Here is a 27,756-nt window from a genome sequence, read left to right on the forward strand (position 1 = left end):
GTGGAATTGTGTAACTGTGACACAAAACCCGAGCTGCTCATTCTGAGACGAGCCCTCCCTCTTCATCGTTGATCCTCTCCACACACCAACTTATCAAGGTAATAATATGACCAATGCACTGCTTCAAATTCATACTTCGATACCTTTCTGAATGATACATTTGTTTGTGTAGACTTATATTGATTGTGTAAAGTGGGGACATTTCAGTCCTGTCACTGTGTTTTGCAACTGCTTTCATCCTCATGTAGAATGAATGATAAGAGATCACAAAGGAAATATACTCAACCCAGTAAAGCGAGCAATTCAAATTAGAATTATGATTACTATTTGAAGCATGCACTGACTAGGGCTGTCACGATATGACATTTTACATGACGATTAATTGTCACTCAAATAATTGGCGATTATCGATTTAATTGTGTTTTTGTCGTTGATGATTACATTTCTGTTTAGCTTTTAGGCGTTGAAGTTGTACATGGTAGATATGACACATAACCTAAATATACAAATAGATTACTGACATATTTGACAACCTACTACTTAAAACTTTGATAGTGGAAATAGCCGATCTACAAGCTCACAACGTGAGCTTGTAGATCTGCTATTTCCACTATTTCGGAAATTTTTCAACATTCACGATTATGACAAAATAATTGCGATAATGTCAAATAATCACGATTAGACGATTATGTAATAATTGTGACAGCCCTAGCACTTGACTCCACTGAGTTCCAAACAAGTCCACAGTAGATTCACACAATCTGCAAAACCACCCCTGGCGAAACAGGGCTCCATCTGCCTTTTTTAACTGCACTACTAGTATAAGCCACTATCCTGGAAACACTTTCAAATAGACTTAGATTTTAGAAAACAGAGAGTTAAGGAGTGCATCTGTTTGGCTGTAGAGTAAAACATCTCCCAGGAAAGGTGCTCTTTGGTAGTCCGGTGACAAAATTGATGCGAAAAAAGTTAGACCAAGGCACTCTTGAGGGACAGTTAAAAATCCTTTATTTTAGGGCTAATTCATGGAAAGAATAAAACATTCACACATAATGCCTTCTTCGGGGTGACCGAGTCACCCTTTAAAGGACAACTTTAGTTTTTTACAACAAGGGTTCATATTTTAGATTGTAATTAGAGAAAAGAAAAAGTGAGGGTTAAAATGTTTTCATTTGCTTCGTTCTATTGTTTTATCGCGTTTACCGTGTTAAAATGTGGGGCATGCGTACGCATTGGGGCATGTGTACAAGTGGCTAAATATGTCTTTTTAGAGACAATAAGCCAGCAGTTTCTCTATTGCCATTTACAGTAACACTTCTAGCCCCCATAAGTCACATCCAACCATGAAAGGTTGCGTTGTATCTTGGGAATGGACTTATTCTGTGTACAATGACATATTTAGCCACTTGTACGCATGCCCCCAACCACTGAAATAAGAATCTCTAAAACAATAGAAAGAAGTAAATGAAATAATTTGAACACTCATCTTTTATATTCTTTAATTACAATCTAAAATATGAACCCTTGTTGTAAAAAACTAAAGTTGTCCTTTAACTGTCCCTCAAGAGTGCCTTGGTCTAACTTTTTTTGCAGACTTAGATTTTATTTTATCTTCTACACTACAGGATTTAGCAGGTCACACAATGGACCATTGATATGCATCCAGGGTCATTCCTGTGTTAATTCATTCTTTTGACACCGGGCAGTGGGCAGCTTTTTTTTAGGTGTTTTAGGTTGTTTTTGATCGATGCACATGCGCGCATTGTGCTCCTGCTCAAAAGACTGCCCGTACCGCCGTGGCACCGTGTGCAATGAGCACTGCACCACTAGTCCTTGACCCTCCTATTGTGCTGTGCTTTTATTATGTAATGTTTGAAAACATAATCAACCACTTTGAGTCTGAAACAAAGTTTTGCTTTTAATTCCAGACCATGTCGCTTGAAGACCACAGCAACCACTCCATCCACAATGACACTCCGTGGTACACAGAGTGCACTCTCCACCTCAACACAGATGACCGGCGCATTGCACTCTTCCTCCTCTACCTGTTCATCTTCACGGTGGGCCTGTTGGCGAACACTGTGGTCGTCTGGGTCAACTGGCGCCGCCGCCACTCGGCCAACGGGGTCCTCTTCTGCATCATCAACATGAGCCTGTCGGACCTCATGGTGATCGTGGTTTTGCCCTTCTTCATGATGGAGGTGACCATGGACCATGTGTGGTTGTGGGGTCACTTCCTCTGCAAGGTCACCAACCTCATCTACCTGGTCAGTTCCTACAGCAGCTGTATCTTCCTGGCCTTCATGACCCTGGAGCGTTACTTGTCCCTGACCAGGCCTTCATCTGCCACCTGCTTCCCTGTGGTGGGCCGGCGCCGCTGGTTGCTCTGCGGAGGCCTGTGGCTGCTATCCTTCCTCCTGGCACTGTTGGAGAATGTTCATGTGGACCTCCTGGAATGGGACGAGCCAGGCTGTTACGTGATCCCGCAGCAAAATTACACAGCGTGGTACGCAGTGATTGATTTTTCCTTGTTGGTGTTCCAGTTCCTGGGCCCTGCGGCCGTCATCATCACCTTCAACATCCTCATAGCTCGTGCGGTTCGCACGGCTCCGGATGTGCAGGGCCGGCGAGAAGTGTGGCTGGTGCACGTTTACTCACTGGTGTTTTTGTTGTGTTGGCTGCCATTCCACCTGGTAAATATGATGATACTCATGGAATTCCTAAGTCTCTACGGAGACGACAATAACCCCTTTAGTCTTTTTAGCTGTAATACGTTTGAGGTGCTCCAATACTCACACACAGTGTTGCAGGGTTTGAACCTCTTCCACTGCATCGCCAACCCCATTCTCTACAACTTCCTTAGTAAGAGCTTCCGCTACAACCTGATCAATACAGTGATGAACTTCATACCCAGAGAGGAGGCTGGGGTTCCTAACATGGCTGACACAGGGGGGAAAGAGGCCGGGAAGCAGCAGAGGATAAGCGACGTGAGCACCAGTCACTCAGATGTTGAATCGTAAGAAGTCCAGTGATGTAATTGGTAGAATGGGACATCTGTCATATCTATGCAAAAATACAGTTCAAAGACTTTCTCTAAATGATAAAAACCTGTGGAAATGAAAGTAACATTCTGTGGTAATCTGAAGCCACGTTGTCTTTGATGCCTCGGAAATGCAGAGGCTGTAGATTATACACTGTATTATGACGTAGTAGTGTCTCCTTTCCAAGACTCATTGTACCGTTTGTTGTGTAAGAATGATGGGCTTACCATCAGCTTCCCCTTATAATACACATCATGTTTTGCTTTTCAAGACATCAGAATGTAGGAGGAAAGAAAACAATTATTTTCCCCCACTCCCACAGGAACTCACAACACCAGTGGGCCAGTGCAAGATAAGACCTTTTTACTATTTAGCCATTTGCAAATGTGGAAATGTTGTAATTAGTGGCCAAGGCCACGAAGTGGCAATGCCTTGGCCACTCATTGTTATTGGACTTCATCACTATTATTATTATTATTATTATTATTCCGCCACTTTTGCTCTAGCGGCTAGACCGTGCAGTCGCTTTTTACGAAACTCGGCAGTATGGCAGAGGCCTATGCCAAACGGCTAAAACGCGAAGCTCGCAACAATCGGCCAAAGGGTGGCGCTGTAGGAAGCCTTCGAAAGTGCAAACTTTGAACTGGTGTAGCTCATGCCCTGTTTCAGGTACAGCAATGAAACCTGTATACACTTATGCGTCTCCTCATGCCGAACAACTTTTACGCTCTGACTTTTGACCTCTGACCTTTACCTCTCTCACAATTTTGAATTATATGCAAAACAGTCAAAATCTATCTCCTCCTGGGATTTTCGCGTAATGTGCGCGAAACTTTTTTTACATGAACTTTGGACCAACACGGTCATCGCACAGCGGCCGGATTTTCTTTAAAGCGAAACATTATTTTTTAATAATTAACCGTATAATGCAGTTTCATGCAAATTATTCTTCTGCCTCTAAATCATACATGCAAAGTGACACGTTCATGGCAGTATGGCAGAGGACTATGCCAAACGGCTAAAACGCGAAGCTCGCAACAATCGGCCAAAGGGTGGCGCTGTAGGAAGCCTTCAAAAGTGCAAACTTTGAACTGGTGTAGCTCATGCCCTGTTTCAGGTACAGCAATGAAACCTGTATACACTTATGCGTCTCCTCATGCCGAACAACTTTTACGCTCTGACTTTTGACCTCTGACCTTTACCTCTCCCACAATTTTGAATTATATGAAAAACAGTCAAAATCTATGTCCTCCTGGGATTTTCGCATAACGTGCGCAAAACTTTTTTTACATGAACTTTGGACCAACACGGTCATCGCACAGCGGCCGGATTTTCTTTAAAGCGAAACATTATTTTTTAATAATTCACTGTATAATGCAGTTTCATGCAAATTATTCTTCTGCCTCTAAATCATACATGCAAAGTGACACATTCATGGCATTTGGAAAATATGTAGATGGTTAGTCCAAATATCACTGAAAGCAATCTTACTCCAATTGGCCAAAGGGGGGCGCTATACAAAGCGTTTGAAAACTCAAACTTTAAAGGGGCATAAGTCATGCCTCGTTTCGTTTGAAGACATGCAACTTGCTTACACGCGTGCCTTGACTCAAGCTGAAGACATCTGTGTCTTTGTTAAGTAAGCTCCGCCCTTCGATTTTCCGCCTTTTGGAGCAGTTCGTAAAACACTTAAACCATCTTTTATTCCGGAACTTTCGCGTCACGTGCACAGAACTTTTTTTACATGAACTTTGGACCAATATCTAAAGATCTGTCAGATCGGATTTTTTAAAAATTGAAACATGCTTTTTTAATAATTCTATCAACATTGCAAGTTTTATGCAAATTATTCTTCTGCTTCTAAAACAAACATTTAAAGTAATATTTTCTCACTGTGCAGAGCTGTGCATAGCTCACATGGTAAGGCCTTTGTCTATCATTCCAGAAGTCCCCTGTTCAAGCCTTACCTCATGCATTTAAAATACATTTTACAACATTTTGCCGTGAAAACCCTGGTACTGCAACTGAACATGGCAACCCGACCAAACATGGCAACCTTCTTAAGCAAGGGTATAAATAGTGGTTGAGTTGAGGCCACTCCCCCCCTCTCAGATTGTTTGAAGCCGCATGGTGCTGGTGGTTGCTGCTACTCACTGCTACATTATGCAGCAGCTGCAGGTCTGTACACTGTTCATTATTCCAACAACTATTCCAATTTCTAACAGTTTCATTCATTATACTTACCCATACTATAATTTGTCTTTTAGATTTACCTCACCTGAACATACCTACCTGATCCACTCGATACACTGGCTGTGTATGATGGAGGAACAATGTGTCACTTGGTAAGCTGACCATGTGCTCTGAAATGTTATGTTGTTTTTGGTTTTGGTATCTAAATGTTAAACGATTTCTTTTGGAATGTAATGCTTGTATGTTAGCTGCAACGTTGATTATTGAATTGATGTATTTTGAGTTTAATGCCAATGCCTAGTTGGGGAGATTAATGGAATTATTTTGTTTCAAGCCTGTAGTGCAGCAGATTATTTGAATTTGTTGTTTTTCTATTCATTTGGCCTTTTTCTTTGATCCAGGCCAGGTTTATTGCCTAGAACTGAATCTGAAAGATGGCGAGCCTGCAGAAAGACTGACACAATCCTGTCTGACCTATGGTTATGGGTAGGAAAAAGCAGCCGCAGTGACACTCATTCCTAGTTTGATTTGATTTTGAAGTAATGACTTTGAGTTTCTTTATAAAGTAATGATGTTTGAGTGCATTCATTTATTCGTTTATTGTTTCAAACCATGCAGGGGAAGCTCAGCCTCACACCTGAAGCCCATCTGACAATCAGCTGACAATCAGTACCAGCTCCCAGATTGCTTCATTGAAGCCAAAGAACGGCAGTGTAAGTGGGTTCATTATTCTGAATTGTGTGGAACGGGCAGATTGAACACCTCTTCTCTAACTTGTGGCTCAACTGTAATTATTCTGAAGCTCACCTCATTTCTCTCTCCCTCCCCCACCTAGGCTGGCTGGGTTCCAACACCCCCCAATTGGAATCCATAGTCTGCTCTGCCCACAGGACGGCAGCCCCATGTGAGCGTCTAAAGTTCCAAGTTTTGACCCCCAGCCGCCTTCCCCTCAACGTTTTTCAATAAAAACAATTTAAGTTTAGTTAAGTCTGACTCTGCTAGCCACTTACAGAAAATAATGCTGCCAAATATTTTGCAATTGCAAATCCTTTGTGTAAATAAACTGAAATTCATACTATTGCATGACTATTTCTTTATCATGTTTCACAAGCATCTGGGTCTACAATGCCAGGGGTGTAAAAGTGAGTACATTTACTCAAATACTATCCTTAGTATAATTTTGAGGTATTTTATACTTCACTTGTATAGTCTTACTTCTAGGCTACTCCAGTAAATGCTCATGCGTTGCATTGCATTGTGAGCTTGTAGATCTGCTATTTTCAAAAAAATTCAAGTTGATGCCAATACCTTCGTACTTTTATTCAGTATTACTATTTATCTCTATATATTCATGTTATTCCTGGCACCGCCCCTGTTATCCTGTTCATATCCTGAAAAAGGCGGGGGCTGAAAAAGCTGTCCTGAAAAACATCATTTGATTTCCTGTTGTCCTTGCATTAAAGTGTCAGTAGTTGGGTTCTGGGTTGCCATGTCTGCTTATAATAAGCAATTTGTGTCTCGTTAAGATTTTTATTTATCCAGCCCCCACCATGCAGTTGTACAGTGAAACCCAAAATTCAAAAATGGCAAAAATAAACTTTGCCAAAAATCTAAAAATGAAGAACTCGGGAACGGGAACAAAAGGCAAAACTCAAGAAAAAGGCAAAAATAACAAACACTGCACTAGGCTATGGGGCCCTTGCAACTCTCACTGAGATTTGTTCATCTCGCTCTGCAGCTATAGACAGAAAATCACACAAATCAGTACACAGTATCTCTACAGTGATGTGATCATGACGGATTTGTCCGATATCATATTCTATCTAATTGGCTAAAATTGAATTCCAAGGTTTGCAGGATTGCTCCTTTTTGAACAAATTGTCTCAAACGCAGCCTGCTATGTGTGTGAGATTTTGCACACACATTCCCACTAGGCCAAGGAACAGATGCCACCCTTCTCACATTGGCCTGTTATAGAGTCACCAGTGGGCCAAAAAAAACACCTGACCTGTTCGGAAGAACACTGCTTCTAGTTTCTCTTTGATGTCTTCTTTGCTTTCCCTTGATGCTTTTGCCTTGGCCACTTTATCGCTGCTTGCAGCTATATTTAATATTACTATTAGTATTTTAGACTACTTAACGTAAATCATTACGGGTGTGAATGCTGCTGTATAACACACAAGCTTGCCTGTATCATTCAATGAAATAACCTCAATGTGATCCAGTTTAACTGGGAAATGTAAGTAACTGTTGTAATTTGCTGTAGTTGCAGTACACTATCTCGCTTTGTGTTGCTTTGTGAGGAAGTCCAAGCTGATCCTGTGACTTCCATTTCAGCTGCCAGGGTGAGTTTCTTTCCACCTCTAATGACAATGTGGACTTGTTGATAAGAAGAGGGAGAACGAGGACGCAAGCTCATGTATCTGTCCACACCTGGGCTTAGAGAGGTCACAAACCTCTGGAAATGATGAGTGTAGAATACTTCAAATGCAAGGCATAAAGGGGACCAGAACTGATAGATACAGAGATCTCCATGGGCATAAAAGGGACAAACACTGACAGATACAGAGATCTCCATATATGGGCACATCAGTCAGATTGGTGGTGCGGACTGAGGACCGCCCTCACCTCTAGTAAAATAACACGGTGCAAGTTGGCACCTCGACAGATGTTTCCGGGCAACAGTACGCAGGGCCAATGAGGGAGCAGCGTACCTTACGGTTAAACATCTGCATGACTTAATTCACAAGAATCTACACAATTAGAGAAAGGAGAAATAATGTTACTTTGGTCAACGTTGGTCAACGTTTGCCTTTTATTTCTCCTATGTCTGTGGCTCAATTTTGTGTTGAAAATGAAATGTAGCCCAAGGAATGTTTTTTGTGCAAAACAAATGCTTGCAATGTATTCAGAATCATGAAGAACCCCTCGTTTGACCCCTCACATGCTGCTTAAAGCAGATTTCTTTCTTTTTTTAAATCTTTTTATTTTCCTGTAATAGTGGAGTCAATAGGACAGTGAATATACAAATGGCCATAACTTTTTTTCGCGATGTTTCCGGCAGAGCAGGCCTCTCATTCTGTGGACCTTAATGACCAAACTAATAGAAACAGAAACAGAAATAAAAAGTGCGGCATGGCATCACAGGTTCAACCCTATTCCTTGAGCTTTTGGGCCTGTCTGGCGGTAAACAGTCCATTCGTTTTGGAGAGCAGGACAGACAGACAAGCTGTGAACTGTCCTGGGCCAAAAATGTACGTACAGTAAATGGAATGCTTCTATCACTTTGAAATGTATATCTGTGCCATTCTGTCATACACAGAAGGAAACATTTTAAATGGTGCATTTATAGCCTATATACCGCCTTTATCCAAGGCACTTTACAGAGATTTTGCTGTGCATTAAACTCTGGGCAGGAATTTCAGGGAGGCCATGAAGGCCATGGCCGTCGTTGCCCCTCAGTTTGGCCTTGTGCCCCTCCAAAAAATGGCATGGCCTGTGGCCACAGTGGCCTTAATGCCCCAGCTGACTCTACCACTTTTTACTCTGTGTCTGTCTTGCCAACATGTAGACCAGTGTCTTTTGTTGAGTCCCCATTCTCAAACCAATCCAGTATCTTTGATTGGTGCAGGGCTGAGCATGGATCAGATTGTAAATACCAATTTATTTATTTCACAGCAGGTAGTCTTTCAAAGGACCAAAATCTTGTTTTATGTGATGGCCTTCCATCCCTGGCATTTGGCCTTTGTGCCCTCAAACAATGAACAACACCAAAGGCCAAGTGGCCTTGCCCCTAAAATGACGAAATTCCAGGCCTGCCACCCATTCACTTCACACACACATTCATACACCGATGGCAGAGGAAACCATGCAAGGTAACCTGCTCATCGGGTTCCAAGTCCCAAGGACACTTCAACAGTAACTCTGGGGGAGCCCGGGATTGAACTGGGAACCTTCCGTTGCCAAACGGCCACTCTGTATGACATTGTGACAAACTAACTATCTGAAGGTAGCAAAAAGGAACTAGAAAATATTGTTCCTTCGAAACAATTGTGGGCTCGCTTCAAGCCAGAAAACAATGTCTATAAAAGTACAAAATGTCAAGATCGCAGGCAGTGCTCTCTTTGACGTTACTGAAATTAGCTGCATGCATGATTTGAGGCATTTTGTTCCAAAAATGTGTTATGCAAAAGTTGACCCACTGGTGGCGCTATAACAGGCCAATGTGAGAAGGGAGGCATCTGTTCCTTGACCTAGTGGGAATGTGCTTGCAAGATTTCACGCATATCGCAGGCTGTATTCATGAATTAATTAAAAAATAAAGTGTGCGTGCGTGCGTGCGTGCGTGCGTGCGTGCGTGCGTGCGTGCGTGAATGAATGAATAAATAATAAAGTGTGCGTGCGTGCACGTGCGTTCGTTCGTTCGCTCGTTCGTTTGCACTTTATTTATTTATTCATTCATTCATTCATTGAATGAATGCGTTCGTGGAACGAATGCTCACTACGGTCGTCTGTATTTTTTAAGCCCTGGGAAACCCACCTTAACGCCCTCATTAGCATAATGTATGCGAGCATAATCTATGCAAACCACGCCCACACGCATTTCCAAACCATGCCCCTCCCCCAATTTGCATATGTCGACTAAGCTCCTCCCCTTCATTTACATACGGTCGTCTGCATTTTTTACGCGCTGGGGAACCTACCTTAACACCCTCATTAGCATAATGTATGCGAGCATAATGTATGCGAACCACACCCAAACGCATTTCCAAACCATGCCCGCCCCCAATTTGCATACTTCGACTAAGCTCCTCCCCTTCATTTACATACGGCCGTCTGCATTTTTTACGCGCTGGGAAACCTACCTTAACACCCTCATTAGCATAATGTATGCGAGCATAATGTATGCAAACCACGCCCACACGCATTTCCAAACCATGCCCCGCCCCCAATTTGCATACTTCGACTAAGCTCCTCCCCTTCATTTACATACGGGCGTCTGCATTTTTTACGCGCTGGGAAACGCCACTTAACAGCCTCATTAGCATAATTTATGCGAACCACACCCACACACATTTCCAAACCATGCACCGCCCCCAATTTTCATACGTCGACTAAGCTCCTCCCCTTCATTTACATACGGTCGTCTGAATTTTTTACGCGCTGGGAAACCTACCTTAACACCCTCATTAGCATAATGTATGCGAGCATAATGTATGCAAACCACGCCCACACGCATTTCCAAACCATGCCCCGCCCCCAATTTGCATACTTCGACTAAGCTCCTCCCCTTCATTTACATACGGCCGTCTGCATTTTTTACGCGCTGGGAAACGCCACTTAACAGCCTCATTAGCATAATTTATGCGAACCACACCCACACACATTTCCAAACCATGCACCGCCCCCAATTTTCATACGTCGACTAAGCTCCTCCCCTTCATTTACATACGGTTGTCTGAATTTTTTACGCGCTGGGGAACCTACCTTAACACCCTCATTAGCATAATGTATGCGAGCATAATGTATGCGAACCACACCCAAACGCATTTCCAAACCATGCCCGCCCCCAATTTGCATACTTCGACTAAGCTCCTCCCCTTCATTTACATACGGCCGTCTGCATTTTTTACGCGCTGGGAAACCTACCTTAACACCCTCATTAGCATAATGTATGCGAGCATAATGTATGCAAACCACGCCCACACGCATTTCCAAACCATGCCCCGCCCCCAATTTGCATACTTCGACTAAGCTCCTCCCCTTCATTTACATACGGCCGTCTGCATTTTTTACGCGCTGGGAAACGCCACTTAACAGCCTCATTAGCATAATTTATGCGAACCACACCCACACACATTTCCAAACCATGCACCGCCCCCAATTTTCATACGTCGACTAAGCTCCTCCCCTTCATTTACATACGGTCGTCTGAATTTTTTACGCGCTGGGGAACCTACCTTAACACCCTCATTAGCATAATGTATGCGAGCATAATGTATGCGAACCACACCCAAACGCATTTCCAAACCATGCCCCGCCCCCAATTTGCATACTTCGACTAAGCTCCTCCCCTTCATTTACATACGGTCGTCTGAATTTTTTACGCGCTGGGAAACCTACCTTAACACCCTCATTAGCATAATGTATGCGAGCATAATGTATGCAAACCACGCCCACACGCATTTCCAAACCATGCCCCGCCCCCAATTTGCATACTTCGACTAAGCTCCTCCCCTTCATTTACATACGGCCGTCTGCATTTTTTACGCGCTGGGAAACGCCACTTAACAGCCTCATTAGCATAATTTATGCGAACCACACCCACACACATTTCCAAACCATGCCCGCCCCCAATTTGCATACTTCGACTAAGCTCCTCCCCTTCATTTACATACGGCCGTCTGCATTTTTTACGCGCTGGGAAACCTACCTCAACACCCTCATTAGCATAATGTATGCGAGCATAATGTATGCGAACCACACCCAAACGCATTTCCAAACCATGCCCGCCCCCAATTTGCATACTTCGACTAAGCTCCTCCCCTTCATTTACATACGGCCGTCTGCATTTTTTACGCGCTGGGAAACCTACCTCAACACCCTCATTAGCATAATGTATGCGAGCATAATGTATGCGAACCACACCCAAACGCATTTCCAAACCATGCCCGCCCCCAATTTGCATACTTCGACTAAGCTCCCCTTCATTTACATACGGCCGTCTGCATTTTTTACGCGCTGGGAAACGCCACTTAACAGCCTCATTTACATAATTAATGCAGCCTCATTTACATAATTAATGCAGACCACGCCCCAACCTCATTTGCATAATTAATGCAGACCACGCCCCCCAATTTAAATAATTACGCTAATTAGCTCCGCCCCCTGCATTCGCGTGTAATTAGCAACAAGACGCGCGCGTCAAATGCATGTTGTGCAGTCTCATTTACATAATTAATGCAGACCACGCCCCAACCCCATTTGCATAATTAATGCGGACCACGCCCCCAATTTCAATAATTACGCTAATTAGCTCCGCCCCCTGCATTCGCGTGTAATTAGCAACAAGACGCGCACGTCAAATGCATGTTGTGCAGTCTCATTTACATAATTAATGCAGACCACGCCCCAACCTCATTTGCATAATTAATGCAGACCACGCCCCCCACTTTGAATAATTAGGCTAATTAGCTCCGCCCCCTGCATTCGTGTGTAATTAGCAACAAGACGCGCTCGTCAAATGCATGTTGTGCAGTCTCATTAACATAATTAACGCAGACCACTACTTTTCCTTTTTTTTGCTCATTAACATAATTAACGCAGACCACGCCCCCAACCTCATTAACATAATTATTTATTGAAGGAAGGAAGGAAGGAAGGAAGGAAGGAAGGAAGGAAGGAAGGAAGGAAGGAAGGAAGGAAGGAAGGAAGGAAGAAAGAAAGAAAGAAAGAAAGAAAGAAAGAAAGAAAGAAAGAAAGAAAGAAAGAAAGAAAGAAAGAAAGAAAGAAAGAAAGAAAGAAAGAAAGAAAGAAAGAAAGAAAGAAAGAAAGAAAGAAAGAAAGAAAGAAAGAAAGAAAGAAAGAAAGAAAGAAAGAAAGAAAGAAAGAAAGAAAGAATTTGCCTAAATTTACGGGGTTCTTAACGAGGAGGCAATTAATGAATGAATGAATGAATTAATTAATTAATTGAGGCACGCACGCACGCACGCACGCACGCACCACGCCCACACGCATTTCCAAACCATGCCCTGCCCCCCCCATTTGCATAAGTCGGCTTAATTTACATAATTAATGCGTGCGACACCCACAAAACTCATTACGTTAGGCCCACTCGTTAAGTCAGACTCCTCCCTCTTGTTGAAACCACGCCCACTCGTTAATAGCAGATCTACAAGCTCACAACGCGTCTTGATGCGACGCGTTGTGAGCTTGTAGTTGAAACCACGCCCACTCGTTAAGTTCGACTCCACCCCTTGTATTTGCGTGTAATTAGCACGTCAGCGCGGTGACGAGAACGCTTGTCATGCGGCCTCATTTACAGGAAGGAAGGAAGGAAGGAAGGAAGGAAGGAAGGAAGGAAGGAAAGAAAGAATTTGCCTAAATGTGTGGGGTTCTTAACGAGGAGGCAGTAATTACGCACGCATGCATGCATGCATGCATGCACACACACTTTCTTTCTTTATTTATTTCTTTATTTATTCATGTGTTCGTTCATTCATTATATATTTATTTATTTATTTATTTATTTATGTATTTATTTAAATAAATACTCTGTTGTTAGTATCCACAACTTTCCAACATCCCATAATGCATTGCGCAGAAGTTGGATGGAGCTTCCGTGAGCTTGTATGTGTTATTTAATACCAGTAACACGAGAAGCCAGACAGCGAGTTTGGAGACGGTAGCACGCTGCAAAGCGGAGTTATGGCTCTTTAAAGCCCAGCCGATCGATAGGCAGACGCCTGGGGGGGGGCGGGGGGGGCGGGCGGAGTCCAGGGGCGGAAATAAATAAATAATTAATTACATAAATAATCAGTCTCGGAAACAGTCAGTCGGGAAATAAATAAATAAATAAATAATCAGTCTCGGAAACATAGTCGGGAAGTAAATAAATAAATAGATAAATAAATAATTAAACCAGTAAGACTCCCTAATATATACTGACTGCGTAGCGATTTGCGTGATTTTAGGGCAAAATCTGGAGTAGTGTCCAAAAATGGGTTTTAAAAAATCGGCCTGAAGGTGGCGCTAAATGGGACAGATCCATGTTGATGACATGAGTGTAGAGCAAGTGTGTACCGATTTGTGTGATTTTAGGCCAAGATTTGTAGGAGCAGTGTCCAGAAAGAGTTTCGGCCTCATGGTGGCGCTAGAAGAGGAGGGCCATGTGAGAATCGATGGGTGGAGGGCAAGGACTGTCTGTGCAAAATTTGGCACGGATCGGGTCAGCGTTTCGATAGTAACTGCGACCTGACGGTCGCAATTTATCAGTCAGTGGTGGTGCAGTTGGGCCTGGTGTGGAGACAGGGAAATAATTCATTCAATAAATGAATAAAGCTCCTTTTAGTTGAGCTTGTACCAGTGAACTGTACTGTCATGAAACTTGTCATAAAGTCTTCAATCAATCACTCGATAAAGGGATCAATACTGCATTAGATAAATAACCCACATTTACCCAAAACAGCTGATCCACAAGCCCACATGCAGCCTTGTAGATCGGCTGTTTTTATTGTTTTAGTTTTTAAATTGTTTCCCCCTTTTTTCCCCCTGACTTAGTCTTTTCTAGGATCACCTTTTAGTTGAGCTTGTACCAGTGAACTGTACTGTCAATGACACTGTATACCTATGACAGTCCTATATCAATAATTAGTTCATTCGTGAATGACTTCCCTGTGGAAATAAGCCAAAAACATTACTAGGATCTCCTTTTAGTTGAGCTTGTACCAAATCATGTTTATTACGTATCTATCTATCTTCCTAAGTCACATGCATTCACATTGCACTGAACGAACGCACGCACGCTGCGCAGGTCAGCTCAGCTCAGCAGCTGGCTTTTTTTTTTTTTTTTTTTTTTTTGTAAAGCTCCAGCCAGAGTCAGGCGCCGAGGTGGGGGGACGGCACCAAGCCGGACTTGCGAGCCCAGGCAGCGGCCGAAGGCCGCTGCCCCCCCCAACCCCCTGGAAGTGCGGTAGACTGCATGCCTCTAGAACCTATCAGTAGGTCCCCATCCATAGACGGCGCTGTAGCCAAGGAATTCTCCCCCAGTCACTCACCTGACACACCAGGAAGTGCAGTGCACCAGTCTGTGTTGGAGAAGCAACATGCATGTTGCACTGCTGCTGCTGCCTCGAGGTAGGAATCACTCATACAGTATGTGTGTTCACTAACAGGGTTAAACTGCTCCACGTTGTCACAGTAATCATTGCTATAGAGTGTTTGTTCAGTAACAGTGTTAAACGGCTCTATATTGTGACAGGAATCGTTCCCACCGAGTCTTTGTTCACTAACAGTGTTACAGTGTGATATGAAAGAATCCACATGAGGGCAGTGTTTCCATTCTCAACTCACTGCAGTTGAACAGAGGGCGGAACCCAATGCAATAACAAGTCCTATTATTTAGAAAGGAGTCACGTCAATGTCAGCATTTCTTTTCCCTCTCTTTTTGCCAACATTTTTTAAATCATTTTTTTTTAATCATTTCACAATGTAAAAACAAAAATCCTTTTGAGAAAAATGTAATGACCTATACACAGTATCTATAGGCTGTGTCTGTGTATCTGAGTGTATTATGTATTTTCAAAGCGAACGTTTGTAACTCAAATTTTGCTTCTGGGGGGTCCCTGGAACTAAATATTTTGAGATGGGGGTCCGTGGCCAAATAAATATCATTTTGGGGGTCCTTCACATGAAAAGGTTTGAGAGCCACTGACATAGTAGTCTCTCAAGAACAGACTAACTGAGCTCCAGTTAAGTGAAAAGGACCTTTTCTTTGACGATGGCTGGCCAGATTGCTGACACAGAAACATAGGTTTTTCAAAAAACCTTAGAAGGATTCAAAAGACACGTATAGAATCTAATTTTCAAAATGTTTCAAAAATAGCAGATCTACAAGCTCGCAGCGCTGTGAGCTTGTGCTATTTTTCAATAGTTAAAGCATTCAATAATTCTAGGCCTAAATTTTAATTATCATGATAAAAACACTTGCGATATTCGTTCCGTTCGAGTTTTAATTTATCGTGAAATCGTCCTCCGTCATGCACTGGGATCAATTTACCTTTTATTTGTCGAGCTGCATATCCGGTACCATTTAAAACACTCTATTGCAGGGGTCTTCAACGCTTTCAGGCCAAGGACCCCTTAGTTGAGAGAGAGATGAAGCAGGGACCCCCACAACCTGTTCAGAGATTCCATATAGTTTCATTGTTTGACAGCACGATCATCAGTGTATTTTGGATTCATGTCAATTTGTGTTTTCAGATATTTAACCACTTGACCTTTCACTCTGTACTTAGTCTGCTCTTTTTCCCCTCTACACCAAAGCTCTTTCCTGAAAATGGCCCATCTACAAGATTGTGAGCTTGTAGATCTGCTATTTTTGGCTAAAGTTCTCGGAATATGGACACTAGGGTTCAAGTGGTTAATGTAAAAAAGGAGAAAAAACTGTTTCTATCAATCAAAGATTTGGAGGACCCCCTGTAGTAACTCTGAGGATCCCCTAGGGGTCCCGAACTCCCTGTTGTAGACCCCTGCTCTTTTGGTAAAAACGTTCTATAATATTACCTACTTGATACAGTCTTTTTTTTTTTCACTTTATCAAATGTCTTTGGCAAATGTTCCGCCCCAGGATAATTGATTTTCATTTGATGAAATTTTCGCATCATCCCATTCCTACCTAGCGCCAGGTTGCGGAGTGACACTGGTGGATCCCAGAGCTCCAGCAACAGTCCACAGCAAAGCGTCAGGTTGAGGAGAGAAGCCGGTGCCCCTACCCCGCAGGAGGCCTTGAAACGCACCCTGAAACAGAAGCTGCATGAGGTCAGGAAGAAGCATTGTTTAGATTTGGGGGGTTAACGTAAAGGGGTACTGTCACCTAAAGGGGTTGAGGGGCAGATTACACTGTGACTTGATCTCTGAAAATGGTCTGAAACAGTCTGAAGCTCATGTCACAGTGTGATCTGCCCCTCGCCCCCCAACAACAGCTGACCTGTACAGTAAGTAAGTAGTCATACAGTCAGGCTATACAGACAATTAATTTGATTGGCTTATATTAACTTGTTTTTTAAGATGATGCTTTAAGTGACAGTAACCCTTTAGGTGACAGGCCCCCTTTAAGATAGATTAAGCTAAAACTAGCAGATCTACTAGCTCACAAGGTGTCGCGACTCGCGATGCAACGCGTTGTGAGCTTGTAGATTTGCTGGTTGATTAATTTAATCTATTAGTTGATTTATATAAAACTAGTCCTGTGCCCGGGGTTGTGTGATTAGTCTCAGAAGTAATGTTGGATAACCCAGACTGGTGCCCGTTGGGCAGAATGGTCACCGTTGACCACTTGTGCAATACCCGTTGTATCCGTCTGTCTGGCTGACACTCTTTTATACCCATATATGGTGTTCCATGTACAGGCCAGTCTGTGATGTCATCTCCAAATTTGGGCACTAGTGTTTTCAGTCAGTGATGTCAGTTGGGCATTGTTACCATTAGTATCAGTGATGTCAGCATGACAGACAGTCAGACGGCGGACGGACGGACAGACAGACAGACATTCGTTAAATTAATGGTTATAGATTAAATAATTCCTGTTATGTAAAAAAGATAAGGACACGCTTTTCGATTAATTGAAAAATGTATCAATAGGATAATTGCTGTTGCAGCTCTAAACTCAACCTAGATGTTGTTCATCGATCTACGATTTCTCTAGAGAACGGCCAGGATATCGCTGCCTAGGATATCGCTGCCTGTCGGAAACCGAAGGACCACCACACACGTGATGAGGAAGTCGTCCAGAGTTTCTGCTCTGCAAGATGACCTCACTCCAAGGCACATCCTCAGGAACATTTTGCAGACGGGTGAACATGGCGGTTTCTCATTGCTTGCATCAGATTTAGATTGTGTTTGTTCTCTCCGTTCCTCTAACCCTGGCCTCTTTGTTATGTCATTCAGAGCCTGAGGTGTCTCTCCTGGTCCAGGAGGAAGCTGTGGGGAAGGAGCCAGAGCCTGCAGCTACTTCCAGCGTGGGCAGAAGCCGTCGCAGGTAAGCTGTGTGTGTCAACTAGGGCATTCACCAAATATTCGAATATTCGAATATCAAAGTCACTATTTGACGTTTTTCACCGAAGTCGAATATTCGCTTATTTTTATTTTTGTATCGTTTTCTCTTTAAAAAAAATATATAGTTTATAAAGCTTGGCTAGATAGGAAGTAATAAGAATGAGTTGTCAATGCCCCTGGTGGATGAATTTGTTAATTTGAACCAGGGGTTCTCAAACCTTTTTTAGGCCGTGACCCCCAAAATAAACATATTTGAACTGGGGACCCCCACCCTGACAAGCACTTGGAATGTAGGTATTACATTTAATGTGACTCGGTTCCGCAGATAAATATTGTGAAAATAGCAGATCTACATGCTCACAACGCCTCGCAGCATGAGGCGTTGTGAGCATGTAGATCGGCTATTTTCACAATGTTCGCCTCTTGCGTACTTAATATTTGACAGTTTGGCCAGTCCTGTCGAATATTCGACTATTCGAATACTTTGAAGTCGAATAATTCGAATACTAAAAATCACTATTCGTGAATGCCCTAGTGTCAACCATAGCTCCTTTTCCACTACAGGGCTGAACTAGAACCCAGAAGTTTCAAGAACCTATGAAGTTCCGGGACTATGTTCTGCTTACGTTTCCATATAACCAGACCCAACCGGGAAGGTAAAAAAACAAAACAAAAAAAAGTGTTTGTAGTCAACAAAAAACAGCCGAGAGCAGCTTCGCTGCTGGCCCTGTCCATGGGTTCCCAGAACTCAAGTTTAGTACTACCTCAAGAGCAGGACCGAAAAAAAAGGTTCCAGGAACCTTGTCTGAAACCGGGCAGTGCGCTATGGAGACTAAACCACAGCCCAAAAAAATAGGTTCAGGTTCTGGTACCACCTTGTTGTTGAAAAGGGGCTCATGCATATAGTACTGTATTTCTGTCAGCAAATCCCTACCCCTATCTGTGTCTCTTGCTATTCCCATTGGTTCATCAATGCTTGTGTTTCAGTTCTAGGCTGTCGGATTTGGAATTTTCCAGTGTGACTTTGGCCGCCGCAGACCAGTCGGTGAGGGGACTGAGCAGAAAGAGACCAACTCGTGTCTTGGATGTAACCGCGTTTGAGAAACGACTCAATCTAGGTGATGGTAAGGTTTAAAATGTACCAATGAATTATGTGCCTTCATTCCCGCATGGTTGGTTCTTGTCCCATTTAGACCTGAAAAAAACTACAAACTAAATCCTCATCCAAGTTTTCTGAAAAACGTCTAATACAAATTACAACAAAATGAATAGTATTGATACAAATACATATATGTAAACATATTTGTACAATGTACATCTCAAAAGCGTAGAAACAAAAAAGCTTGCGCTTATTTCCATTGTTGTCCATCCATCGCGCCACCGAGAGTATCTGTTCAGAGAACCCCAGACTTCCCTTTCCTGATGCGGTCCTTGCGTGCAAAATGTGTGTGTAAATGGAGTGAGTGCCATGTGTTGGGGCGATCTTAACACATGACATAAGGTCTTACTGTTGACACTAGTTTACTCTTACCTCAACCTGTGTTTCACTCTTGCTGTTGCTGCTATGACCTGAATTTCCAAGGCTATGTGCCTCAGGAACATTTTGCAGACAGGTGAACTTGGTCTTTTCACGTGTTTGTTGAGACTTGATTGATTGACCATTTGTTTTCCAAGTGTTTCCCTAACCCTTGCCACTATGGTCATGTCATTCAGAGCCCGCGGCGTCCCTGGAGGAAGCTGCGAGGAAGGAGCCAGCGATGACTGCAGCTGGCAGCATCAGTCCTAGGTAGGCTGTCGACCATGACATGCTCAAAATCGTTGGGAATTGGATTGGGATTTGGGAATATCAATATTATTGTATATCAATATTGTGATATGAGGCTATATATTGTCTGGAATTTAGTAGGCTGCATTACAGTAATGTCATGTTGTGTTCTTGCTTTTTACCCACATAGTGTCATTATCCAAAATCTCTTTATCTTTGATCAAAAATATCCTGCTTTAGTTTAGATTGCCCAGCTCTAGGAGCGAACATCTAATGATTAGATTAATGTGTGTCTAGTTTTTTTTCCTCCTCTGAATATATTGACACATTTCTTTCTGTAAATCCCTGACGTGTTAATTTATTTGCTTGTGTTTCAGTTCTGGGATGTCGGACCTGGATTTATCCAATTTTACCATGGCCGTCGCAGACCAGTCGGTGAGGGGACTGAGCAGAAAGAGACAACCTCGTATCTTAAACGTGACTGCCTTTGAGAAAAGACTCAATCAAGGTGAGGTTAGAGGTTAACCACTGATCACCACTTTCATTCCCTTATGGTCAATTATGACATTTTGTTATTTAATGCAGTGGTTCTCAACCTTTTCAGGCCGCGACCTCCAAAATAATCACATTTGAACTGGGGACCCCCCCCCCCACCCACCCCACCCTGACGAGCACTAAGAGATGAGGCATTACATTTTGTATAACACAGTTCTATTGTGAAAATAGCAGATCTACCGCATTGCGAGGCGTTGTGAGCATGTAGATTGGCTATTTTCACAATTTCTGCCTCTAATATATGACAATTTGGCCAATGTTTAACTTGTCATTTTAGAGGTATTAAAAAGTCCTTAAATTGTCACTTTAGAAATGTGCATACTATTTACCCTCTATACACTTAAAACTTCATATTGGTTTGTTCACTCATTTCATCATTAGAAAAACCTTGATTCCCGGGGGGGAATCAGGTGGAATACTTCAGCAGAAGGGATAAGGAATATGAGCTTGAGGTCTTACAATTAGGGCTTGGTGTTCTTACGACACAACCGCAAACATGACTGCTGTAGTGTTAATGAAGATTTTTTCGCATACGTTTTCTTTTTACCTGGTGTTTCTGTTTGCAGACATTGAAGATAGACCAGCAAGAGAGTCTTCACCCTCCTCTTCAGCCTCTACCAGTTTGTCAGGGTAATGGGATATCTAACGTCATCGTAATTTTCCTACGGTTAAAAGCTTCTCTCAGATCCAGGCATCCAACATACTGTATGACTTCATATTCACATACATAGTTCCCCTGAGTGCCCTAATTTCAAACTGGCTATAATATAGTACGATTATTTTGTTCGGTCACAATTATTTTTGGTTAATTGATCCATGTCGAAAGATTTTCATACATTTTCAAAACATGGCAAAAACCATTTTAACATGGGATTAAATATTAGTCAGAAACCCTGTGGAATTATTGTTTACAAAGCCTAAAAACACAATGGATCATTATGTAATTGTTGTTTGTATTAAACAAATAAATACAAATACAGTTAAATTAAACAATTAATCGTCAAGTACAATTTCATGATCGTGATAGCCTTACATATTGTCTAATATCTTTTGCAGTGAAACATTAAGCTTGAAAACACCATACATGGATGCTCGCACTGAGAAAAAGTCACTTCAGAGAAAGGCACCTCAGCACCGCCAGTTCAGCGTGGAGGCGTTTGAAGAAGGTGTTAAAAGGCAGAGGGTTGGTGACGCTGGTAAGTGTCTGGTGTTGTTGTATTAGAACCTGGGCCAGCTGCTGGAAGGAATATAGCCTGTTATGTGGTATGCATTCGAGCCACGAGCATCTCTTTTCATGGTATGTCTCTGTAGGCCCAGAGGCCTTCTAGTGTGTTGTCTGGGGCTAATCTCACAAACCTCACTGGCAAATGTCTTGTACTTGCCATTAGAACAAGAACCTACCTCAACCCGTTAATCATGTATAAAAGAATTTAAATATTTATAGCCATTGGATCGGGCTGAAACCCTGCCCAAATACGCAGTTGTATGTACTAAACATATTCTATTGTAACAAAGTTAAATAGTTTTAAGTGGGTTCCAGACGGTATGTGGTCACCGCCTCCAAGTAATTCATTTTCAATGAGAGGCGGGCGGCTATTTCGGCCGCGCAGCGAAGTTTAGAGACGGCGAGGCAAGCAGGCGCAGTCCCGTCAAAATCCCCGCGAGCGTGCTCGTTCGTGCATGCACACGCGGGCGGTGAGAGATGGATTGTGTTCATCTTTGTGATACCGCGCTGCATTTACTCGCTGAGCGAGTGTGTTTGTCTCGCGGTCCCCGCGGATCCAAGCGGGAGCCCCTGTGGCAACCGCTGCCCGTCTGTAGAGCGCCTATTACAGTATAACATAGCTTAATAGTATATTACTATAGTATAACATAGTTTAATAGTATATTTCAGTATAACATATTTTAATGGTATATTACAGGGATTACATGTTATTATAGGGATCTATGCAGAGCCCTATGACAACATGCTTTGTTTTGGTATGTTTTTGTCTTGTTTTGATTACTTTTCAAACATATTATTGTAACTAAGGACACGTACAGTATATACTGTAGGATAGGCAGTAATTATTAGCTCTATAGCTTCAGCCTATTCCCTTTGATCACTTCAGACAGTGTTTCTTTTTTTTCTTTTGTGGTTGTATGATTTGTAAAATGCATGACACTGTGAAAGATGATCAACTAAACTGAACTAAATATACGTCATCGACTGGCCACATGAAGCCATGTCATTCTTAGACCCCATGAAGTTTGATATCACCACTAAACCTGCTTTCCTGTTAATGTTCACCCTCTCAGATGTGGCAACTGGCGGAGTGAGTCGGTTCCTCAATAAAACCGAATGCGCTGATGGCCTTACCCTGAATCTGAGTGATGCTGGACCTGAATGCACCAGTAACCTCTATGTCGACCATCCCACCGCCCTTTACGCCCAGCCATCTGTCATGGGCTCATGGTCAGCCATCACTGCCGCACAGGACAAAGCCACGGCCCTGGCATCGCAGACGCAGAGAGACACCGGGTGTGAGGCGGAGGGAGAGATGAGCCAAGACGAGCAAATGGAAGAGGAGTGCAGCGAGTCGATAAGAAAACGACCCGCCTCTTATCCTCCAGCCGAGGGGGAAGAGCAGGTCTCTGCGGAATCTCGACCCGAAGAAGAAGAGGATGCTGCCGCAGCTCCGTCTCAGCCAGACGAAGCGGAGTCTCAGACCAAAGACGAAGCAGTGCAGACAAACCAAGAAGACAAACCGGTCAAGACCGAAGACGAAGCAGTGGAAGTGCAGCCTGAAGAAGACAAACCGGTCGAGTCCCAATCAGAAGAAGAGGCAGAGTCCCAACCAGAAGAAGGAGTCGTATCCAAAATGGATGAAGAGGCAGCAGAGTCCCAACCAGAAGAGGAAGTTGGATCCCAAACGGATGAAGAGGCAAATGAGGTGGCCCCTGATTCCCAATTGGAAGAAGAGGCCCCTGAGTCCCAAATGGACGAGGAGGAGCCAGAGGCCCCTGAGTCCCAAACGGACGAGGAGGAGCCAGAGGCCCCTGAGTCCCAAACAGACGAGGACGAGGAGTCCCGACCAGAAGAAGTGGTCCCCGCACACCAAACGGAAGAAGAGGCAGTTCCTGAATCTCAGTCAGAAGAGGAGAACGGGAAGCCAGAAGCTGCGATGGAGGGAACGCCGGGGCAGCTGTCACATGTTGCAGAGAAGGTCGGTCACAGGGCCTTTCGCTCTGAAGGTGGTGGACATGTGCCCGTTGCAGTGGATGGCGGAAGGGACTACAGGAGCTTGGGGGCAGTACCCAAGGCCACAGAGGCTGGTGAGTGAGCATGTAAAATAAATGTTTCTGTGCTCTCACACTATGGATGTGTGATGCCACTGTATGTCATTTGTTAGTATTGTATTAATTTGTATAGTAAACTACTGACACTACCTACCTGTGTAAAATGATAACAAATCACACACAGTCTCTGACGGCCGGGCTACACCAAGCCGTTTTGTGCGCGTTCTATTTTTTAAGGACGCGTATGCATTTTGTGCACAGACTATCTGGTCTTCCTCACATATACTCCCTTCTTGGTGTAGCCTGGAGCGTTTACGCATACGCGAGCGGCTTCACGGACAGTACGCGCGTATGTGCGCATTTTTTGTTGTAGTCCGGCCGTAAGGCATGCAAGGCAACTTGAGCTTTGATAATATATCAAGTAAAAGGATTTGCGTTTCTTCACCTGTAGACTGGACGGGAGACGCGTCTGCAGGAGACGGTCCGAGTGAGAGGCACAGTGGTCCCCCTCCTGTTGGGCCAGGTACTTCTGCACAGTCTGCTGAGGACCCAGAAGACCAAGAGGACCCTGCTGCAGACCAAGAAGATCCTGCAGACCAAGAAGATCCTGCAGACCAAGAAGATCCTGCAGACCAAGAAGATCCTGCTGCAGACCAAGAAGAGTGGGAGGATGAAGAAAATGATGAGAATGAAGGTTGTGTGTGTGTGTGTGTGTGTGTGTGTGTGTGTGTGTGTGTGTGTGTGTGTGTGTGTGTGTGTGTGTGTGTGTGAATTATTTGAATATAATGGAATTATTTTATTGACTTGTTTTCTAATGTCCTTTAGAACTCTCCATGAAGACTCCTACATTCGTTCGAGCCATAAGGAAGGGTGTGGTCAATAAACCACGGCCCTCACCTACTATGGGGCTTAAAAATGTTCAACCCAGGCAAGTTAAACTCACTAACCTGACTCCGCCAGATGGTGGCAGCAGTGCGTACCGCACTACTTTACCATCTGAGACCGCTCGGGGAGAGTTGATATCACTCCCAGTCCGGACGAATCAGCGGCAGCTACGAGGTGGATTCTGGGTGTAACGTCATGCAGACAGGCCAATATGAGTGGTTGGAGTTGGCACTCCCAGACTGATAGACAGACGGCCCCATCCAATCACCTGCAAAAGAACTTGAAAAAAATGGCCCGCCCCTTACATCGGGTCTGCTCGAGCAATCCCAGATGGTAAAAGTAGGGTGGAATATGCAGTATACGCACTACTGCCACCATTCAGAGTCAGGTTATAAATAGGGATGTCCCGATACCACTTTTTTGCTGACCGAGTACAAGTACGAGTACTTCATTTTGAGTACTCGCCGATACCGAGTACCGATACGAGTACAATTAATGATACAAAATGTCTTTAAATTTCTTTTTTTTTCTTTTTTTTTATCAGATGTTCCTCACTTTCTGGCTGTATATAACACATTACATTGCATTGCTTTCCCAGAACATGCCACAACTGCCACACATTTCACTTTTTTTTCAGGTTTAGCCCATGGAAATTCCTGTACTGTGCATGATCTTCTAGATCTGCTATGCTCAAACATTTTGTATTTTTACTTTTGATACTTTGAGAGAGAGAAAGGCGAAGTGGCAGAACACACAGGGTACTCGGGCGCTTTGTGAGCAGTATCGGACGAGTACCGATACCGGAAAATAGGCCGGTATCGGGGCGAGTACCGATACCACGAGTACCGATACCGCATCCCTAGTTATAAACTCACTGTTGCAGCAGAAGATGCATGTCATTGTCATTAATCACATGAGTTATAAAGCTTGCATGGTGTGAGTGTTTTGAAAGTATGGTGTATGACAAGAACATGTAACCCATGCTTTCTACTGCTGCATGGTGGAAGATTTTCTAGTGCAAGACAACTTCTAACTTGAAATGAATGGCAGTTCTAATGATCTGGATTTTTTTTTAAACATCCAGTTTCTTCATTGACATGATGGTGCCGCTTTAACATGAAGTGACATATTGATTATTTAAATGTACTTTGTTCCTTCAGTATTGAAGATGTGGTTCCAGTTAAACCAAAGAAGCGCACTGCGAAGACGGCTGGACAGAAAAAGCAGGAGCCCCCCTCCATTTTCACCAAGAACTACTGCATGGGCAACTTCAAACACTTTGCTAAGACCAAGGTTTCCTCGGACGTGTACCCTGTCGTTAAACAAACGTAAGTAACTATACTTATACAAGTCTAAAGGCCAGTCCACACCAATGCAACTCCTTGCAAAGAAAACTTTTGAGGCCATTTTAGCTATGTTATTTAATATAATGTGGTAAGACTAGAAATTAATACAGCCAGTCCTTAATGTGTTCGAATACAAACTCTTGAAATGAATGAATGTGACCTGCAGCATCATTTCTGTAGTTCTCTGAGTAGATTAACAGGATACGAAGGAGGATTAAGAGGATGCAGATTTAAGGGAGAAGTGGTGAAATAATTGTACTATATTCAGCAGCTAGTTTGTCACATTTTTCTTACGGTTGTCAAGGTAAGGTGACAATAAAAGTATGCCTTGTCAGCTGTTTACACCATACATATTTTTGTAGATCTGCTATTTTCAGAGTGCAACACCCAAGCACAACCAAACATAAAATTACTTGTTTTTTAGTTCTACTGGATCTCTTCTCCTCTAGTCCCTCCATAACATTTTAGTCTACTTTTGTTGACGAAAGTATATCTCAGTATTACTCTCTCATCATAGCTTAGTTTTTATTTAGGTTTTATTTAGTTTTCGTCAGTGAAAAAAGGTAGTCAAGAAACAATCAACACTGGTCTACCGTCACTTTCAGTTAGCGCTTGATGTATTAATTCTACTGGAACTGATAAATGGGAGGATAACTTGGAAGCTTCCTGGGTTAATTCCATCTGCTCCTCCCAGCCCATGGCGCAGTGTAGGAGGCTTCCAAACAGGAAATTGCAGGTGTTAAAATGTTCTGTTTTCCCTGTTTGTTTAATAGAATGGAGAAGTTCTTTGACCGGATGGTGGAAGACTTGGAGACGTATGCCAAACATGCCAAGAGGAAAACCATTGAAGTGGAAGATGTTATCCTTCTGCTGAAAAGGTGTGTATTGAGTATTGTACCATATTAAGGGCAGGACCAACACGTGGCCTGAATATTTGCTGTTCAATTAGACGAATCTCTACAGACCAATATGTGCCAACCCAGTGTTTTCTTCCCCTATTTAAATTATTTTGTTTAAGACATAGGGCTGCCCTCTCCAAGCCCATGCCAAGCAGATTTGTTGAACCACATTGGCACCTTCTCCCTCTTTAAAATTCCCACCATCACGTTTCTTTTATTCATCTATGTCTATGCATGTGTTGGTGTCTTTGCTCTCTCCAGACAGGGGCATGTGACTGACAAGGTGCCAGTGGAAGTCCTCATAGAAAAATATCTGGACATGGGTGCTCGGAAACAACTGATCCCTTGTGCCTCAAGTGGGAATGTCGTCTTCCCCAAGAGTCTTCCCTAAGCTGGGAACGCTGTTCGTAATTGTCGTGGGTTTTTTCCCCTCTTTGGTTTTTAAAGCTTTAATAGTTAAAGCTCAATTTTGTGATGGCTAATATTGCTATATAGCTGTGGTTCTCAAACTTTTTTATTTCATTTTATTTTTTTCAAGGACCCCCAACTCAGAGTTGCAGAACTGTAATGGTCCATTTAGAACCCCATTTAGCAGCACCATAATGGATAAAAAAAAGAATGGTATTGTTTTGTATCTGCCTTTGTTTCAGAGACATGTTCAGCTTGGCAAACATTTGTGCCTTTTTTCTTCTTTTTTTTTTCCTCCAATGGTTGTGGCCCATTGAAAATAAAGGTTTATTTTCATTGTCAAACCTAACCTCAGTGCCTGGACCTGGATGTTTTTAATACCCTTTGGTCATTTAAACTTTCTCCTGAATATTACTCATCGGTAGCATCGGTGGATTGAGGGATACCAGTAGTGCTCCTTTCTTCATGAGGTTATTATCTCTGCTAAATTCACGATTCTTTGTATTATGAAACCTAACAGACTATATTAATATTAATGCTAATCTTTATTGTCCCCGAAAGATTATTTGTCTTCTTCAGCCTGTTCAATAATGACAACAAAAAACACAACC

General features: G+C 43.1%; 1 protein-coding gene across 1 annotated transcript; it reads left to right on the forward strand.

Moving 5' to 3' along the window:
- LOC308299556 (uncharacterized protein) lies at positions 1-27,445 on the forward strand. Its single transcript, XM_080743353.1, has 16 exons — positions 1-98; positions 1,929-3,016; positions 16,634-16,772; positions 17,659-17,806; positions 17,901-17,991; positions 18,996-19,132; positions 19,722-19,794; positions 20,151-20,281; positions 20,895-20,958; positions 21,385-21,524; positions 22,627-23,643; positions 24,059-24,301; positions 24,433-24,535; positions 25,653-25,820; positions 26,612-26,716; positions 26,999-27,445. Exons 2-16 carry the CDS (start codon positions 1,932-1,934, stop codon positions 27,126-27,128), a joined length of 3,774 nt encoding a protein of 1,257 aa, XP_080599479.1. The 5' UTR covers positions 1-98; positions 1,929-1,931; the 3' UTR covers positions 27,129-27,445.
- The last annotated feature ends 311 nt before the right edge of the window (positions 27,446-27,756 follow it).

Source organism: Nannobrachium achirus (genome assembly GCF_963921795.1).
Source record: "Nannobrachium achirus genome assembly, chromosome: 15".
Lineage (NCBI taxonomy): Eukaryota > Metazoa > Chordata > Actinopteri > Myctophiformes > Myctophidae > Nannobrachium > Nannobrachium achirus.